This window comes from Poecilia reticulata, linkage group LG21, assembly GCF_000633615.1.
Source record: "Poecilia reticulata strain Guanapo linkage group LG21, Guppy_female_1.0+MT, whole genome shotgun sequence".
Lineage (NCBI taxonomy): Eukaryota > Metazoa > Chordata > Actinopteri > Cyprinodontiformes > Poeciliidae > Poecilia > Poecilia reticulata.
The window spans coordinates 13257161-13261886 of NC_024351.1; the positions used below are offsets into that span (position 1 = coordinate 13257161).

The 4726-nt window shown below is 38.9% G+C and overlaps 1 protein-coding gene across 1 annotated transcript in view; it reads right to left on the reverse strand.

Annotated features, from left to right (window-relative positions):
- The window catches only part of ryr3 (ryanodine receptor 3), a 131984-nt gene that overhangs the window by 74159 nt on the left and 53099 nt on the right, over positions 1 to 4726 (reverse strand). The window contains exons 21-23 of the mRNA XM_017302123.1: positions 4242 to 4434; positions 3074 to 3290; positions 2228 to 2332 (exon numbers count right to left, since the gene is read on the reverse strand). Of these exons, the coding sequence (XP_017157612.1) occupies positions 2228 to 2332; positions 3074 to 3290; positions 4242 to 4434 (515 nt within the window). The remainder of the gene's footprint in view (positions 1 to 2227; positions 2333 to 3073; positions 3291 to 4241; positions 4435 to 4726) is intronic.

Sequence of the window (4726 nt, forward strand, 5' to 3'; positions counted from 1 at the left end):
TAAATTACTCGATGAAGGAGGACATTAATAACTGGATAAAATGTGGGACTAAAGATACGCCATAAAGTCTAGATGGTTTTCCAAAATACATGAAAACAAAATCTGACAACTGGACAACAGCAGCTGGAAATTTATATTCAGATGAAACCGAAAACGAAACATTCACCATATAACTTTAATTTTTTTTTAAATCACTGTTTATAGTTAAATCAGACCATTTTTATGTTAGCAAACAGAAATAATTTTTATAATTCTAAGTGACCTAAAAGAAGAAAGTCTTGATCTGATTTAACTTCAGACATTTAGGTGAAAAAGGTGAACGTGTCTTCTTAGACATCTGGTTTCAACTGTATGTAATCAATATGTGTAGAGCTGCAAGACAGAAACGTTTCCTTTAAGGACAAACATCATAAAATCTCCCACAGCATTGTGGGACATTTAGTCATTGTCTAAATGTGAAAAAGAAAAGAGAAGCACACTTTGCGTCACAAAAAARGAAACACTGTTATACTAGCATTATACAAACAGTGGAACATGGAAGTGGCAGCATCATCCTACGGAGTTACTTTAATCAGATTAAATCAGTTTTTTGTCTGGATGAATAACTTCACTGAGGTAGCCTCAGTGAAGTTTCCCCCCTTTCTTCAAATCTAACTAAACTGGTCTCAAACGTTTGTGCAGCAAAAATTTTCATTTGTGCCGCCATCATTTTCAAGAAATGATTAAAAACAGTTTCCAGAGGCAATCTGACTTGATTGACCTTTGATGACCTCTGGGAACTTTTTTATTAATATCAAATGAAAATTTTTGCAGCCCAAACCTAGCAAAAAGAAAATAAAACTCAAGTTTTGTAACGGCCTAGCAAGAAAATGAAACTAAATCCAAAAAGCTAAATCGTATAAATATGTGAACCACAAATAGACTAGATGTTGAAATTGGATTAAGGTTGTACACACTGATTACTAAATTGTTTTTATGTTTAATTTCCCCAAATGTAAATGATTTTCAGATATATTTTACATGGTCAATGTCATGTCAAAGGTGAGAAAAAWTTGTCTTCACAAGGCAATAATTTGCTGCAGCTCCAGTGAATAAACAGCTTTAACTAAAAACAGACCAACACTTAGACCAGGATTTTCCACCTGTACTGAACAAAACAGCAGCCGCCATGTGGGAAGGTTTCCATTTTTCTGGAGCCAATAAAAAAAGCACAGTTATGTYAGGAAGCGGTGTGGTTGGTGGTGGTGGTGAGAATGACCCTCAGACYCAGGTAAGATGATGAATATGATGATTTAATGACATAATGCTCGGTAAGAGTCCAGGACAGGCAGCACGGCAGGAAACAAGCACACAGCTAAATGCCGGTAGCAACTGACTTGAAGGACTAAATAAGAGCGAACACAAACCAGGACTTAGCAGTTCTACTGGAGCGTGACGACAAACGCAGACAAACTTAGACAACGTTAGACAAGGATCCGAGGAGGAACACAGACAACAGGTGAGACTAAATACACACGGGGTAATCAAGGGAACGAGACACACCTGGGAGACAATCAACGGGGAAAGACGCAGAGACAGGACTCACAGGGAACAGGATCACACAGAAACTCAAAAATAAACACACGGAAACACGGATCATAACAAGTTAGTCCACTGGGACTGAACAAATAAGCATCTCCGATAAGTAATGGAGGCAACAGCAATTACCGACCTTTAAGCGAGTTATCCTGCAGATTTCTCAGTTTTTACCAGCCTTAAACCATGAAATTCCTGATTGTGCTTTTAAAGTGAAATGACACTGGATGTAAAGCAAGAGGGATGCAGATCAGTAAACAGGATTAATCCATTCGCTTCATTCTTAGACGAGGATATTATATCCTGACTATTTGCCAAAATATTTTACTTTTACAAAATTTCTTGCATTTTTACTAAAGCAAAAYMATTTTGCTTTGATTGAGATTGCACATTTCMCTTTGTGGTTTAATATTTCTTTAAAATRRTATACACTCCTAGAAAAAAGCAGGTCTTCTGCGATTTAAACTTCTTATAAGGAATAACTTTTGCTTGATTTATCTCCCTGATCATAATACGTTTCTGCATCTGCAAGCAATAAATCATTTTTCAGACGGGACGACACGGTAAAACATTTTCAGGTTACTGTCTGCAGCTCCRCATCATCAGTCACGAGTTTCAACAACCTGCATCTCGTTTTTCACAGCAGGTTTACCTTSCCATACGTCCAGCCCAGTTCGATCTTATTCATTCCCCAAAGTTCGTGGATGTTTTCTGCCAACTTGTCGCGRATGTTCTCCAGATGAGGCGGCAGGACAATCTGCAGAGAAAGAGAAAAAATGCATTAAAGAAAGTCATTAGGGAAGCATTTATTTATCTTATACAAGAGGAGCTGAAGCGACTTTCATTCATTCTCAGAAAYACTGAGCTTCCAAAAGGAGAATAAGCTTTTCAAATATCCTAAAAGCTGAATTTATACTGTACAAACTAACAAACAAAACTAAAATTAGATGCACTTTAACCCTTTCATGCATGAATTATGATCCTTTGTGTCAGTTTTTTTTTTTAATTTTTCTTATTTCTTTAAGGCATTAAAAAAAGGTAGGAAAAATTTTTTGTAATCGTGAAAAAAAATTTTTTTTAGGTGATCAATTGTAATTTTCTCCAAATACAAAGTTGTTACTTAAAAAATACATCAGTGGTATTGTTCTTTAGGGGCTAACTGACGTCACAATATTTTGTTTTACCTACAAGAGTCGTCTACAGTAGAAGGAGGGACCGGGTCGGTCGGCATGCTTTTTTGTCTGTCGGCCATATTGGATTTAACAAAAATAATTTCTTGCATTTGTGGCTGATGGCCAGTAGTTGATGGTGTATTTTATGATGCATTAGTGTCCACTTCAGTGGTCTGTGTGCATTTATAACATAAAAATCCAGAGATAGCTGTTCTCTGTAGTGACCACTATGCATGAAAGGGTTAAAGCAAGTTAAAGTTATTTATAATGTTGATTATTGYTTTGACATACATTCAACATGCAGCCCAGTGAGTGGTTAGGCTCACCTGGCTGGTGTCAACCGGAGTGGGAATAAAGGAGGCCTGGGACAGGAACTGGGTGGTTCCCAGCAGGTCACGGACGCCGTCATGGTCCCGCTTGTACTCCTTCACAGGCTCCACATGCATCTTCTCCTTGGGCAGGAGCGCTTCGTAGCACGGAGAGTAACCGGCTGGCGGCAGGAACTTAAAGTCTCCGTGGCGCCCACCCAGCAGGAAACGGGCTCTGAGAACAAAAGTTACACAAACTGTTTATTACAGCACATAAACAATATTCAGGAAGATTTTAGATTATTTGGAAAGTAGCCTTTTTTTATTGCTTTTTAAAGGTCTTTTTTGGGGCTTATTTAAGTTCTTTTTTACTAATCCTTGAAAAACATTGCCAATTAAAATRGACTTCTCCGGGATTCCTCTGACTTAAAAAAGTGTAATTTATTTAACTAAACTGCACACAGTAACTGTATTTAATTATAATGTTGACTTTTGTATGTTTTTAATGCTGCTCTGGTTTAAGGGGAAACGCTGTTCATGACATAGTGGCATAAATCATGTGGTGTAAATTCAGGCAAAGTCGGTAATTTGATCAACACGTCAGGAGGGAGGAGGTACAGGTCGGTCTCTAAGCTAGCCGTTTCCAACTTTTGTAAATCCCGCCGTCTGTGAGCCTCAACCAGGTCACAGACAAATTAGCTCGACTCCAACAAGTCAAATAAACTGGCAAAAACAACTTTGGAAAACCATTTCCAATACTCCCGATCCTCACTTCCGACGTCCATCATGGCRCCTTGAATGATTAAGTGATGTAGCCAATACTGGGAATGATTGTCAGGGTTTATTATAAGCCTGGAGAGCCACCAGGCTTTACTTGTGCCCCTACCAGGCTTAGCACTGCTTAATTATTAAATTTTTTTTWAATGTTTGCATTAATAGTCCATTAAAAATGCYAACTTTGCATTAAATTATCATAATTTACAAAATCATGCAAAGTTGGCACTTTTAATGGACTTTTAGAGCRACTTTGCATTAAAAGTGTCATTATTTACTGAATGACGCTTTATGACAACTGTCATAAACATTCATAAAGACTTCATGTTTATGACAGTGTCATGTCAGTCTTATTCACCCCCCTTCAAATAAAGTGTTACCCTTTAGGGTAAAGTTTGTTATTCCGTCTTACTTCACTCCAGCAGAGAAGCTGACGACGGGGAAGAAGAATCTGTCGGTGTTAAAGTCCTCAAACATCCCCTGCACCGGCTGCCCGTTGATCCTGAAGGACATGCTGGGAGCGCCCAAATCCAAGCAGCAACTGACCACGTCGTCCGAGTTCAGCAGGTGCTGGTTAATGGAGGCCACGGCTCTGGGGATCCGACCTGGGAGGCGAGAGCGGATCTCAGTTACAGCAGCAAAGTCACAGCAAATGTAGGACAGAATGATAAGTGAGGAGAAGAGACGGGGCAGARGGGCGGAGAGACGTCTGATGAATGCTTTAACAGGAGTGACATAAAATGKATGAGCGGGGAGACGTAATGGATCTTTTAGAGGCTTTGGAAGTGAAAAAATCATGAAGATGTGGAGCAGATTTTCAGTCAGCTGGAACTTTTAGTGGCAGGATCTGCATCACGTTTGATGCAGGAAGTTTAATGACAGGCAGTGTGTTTACAA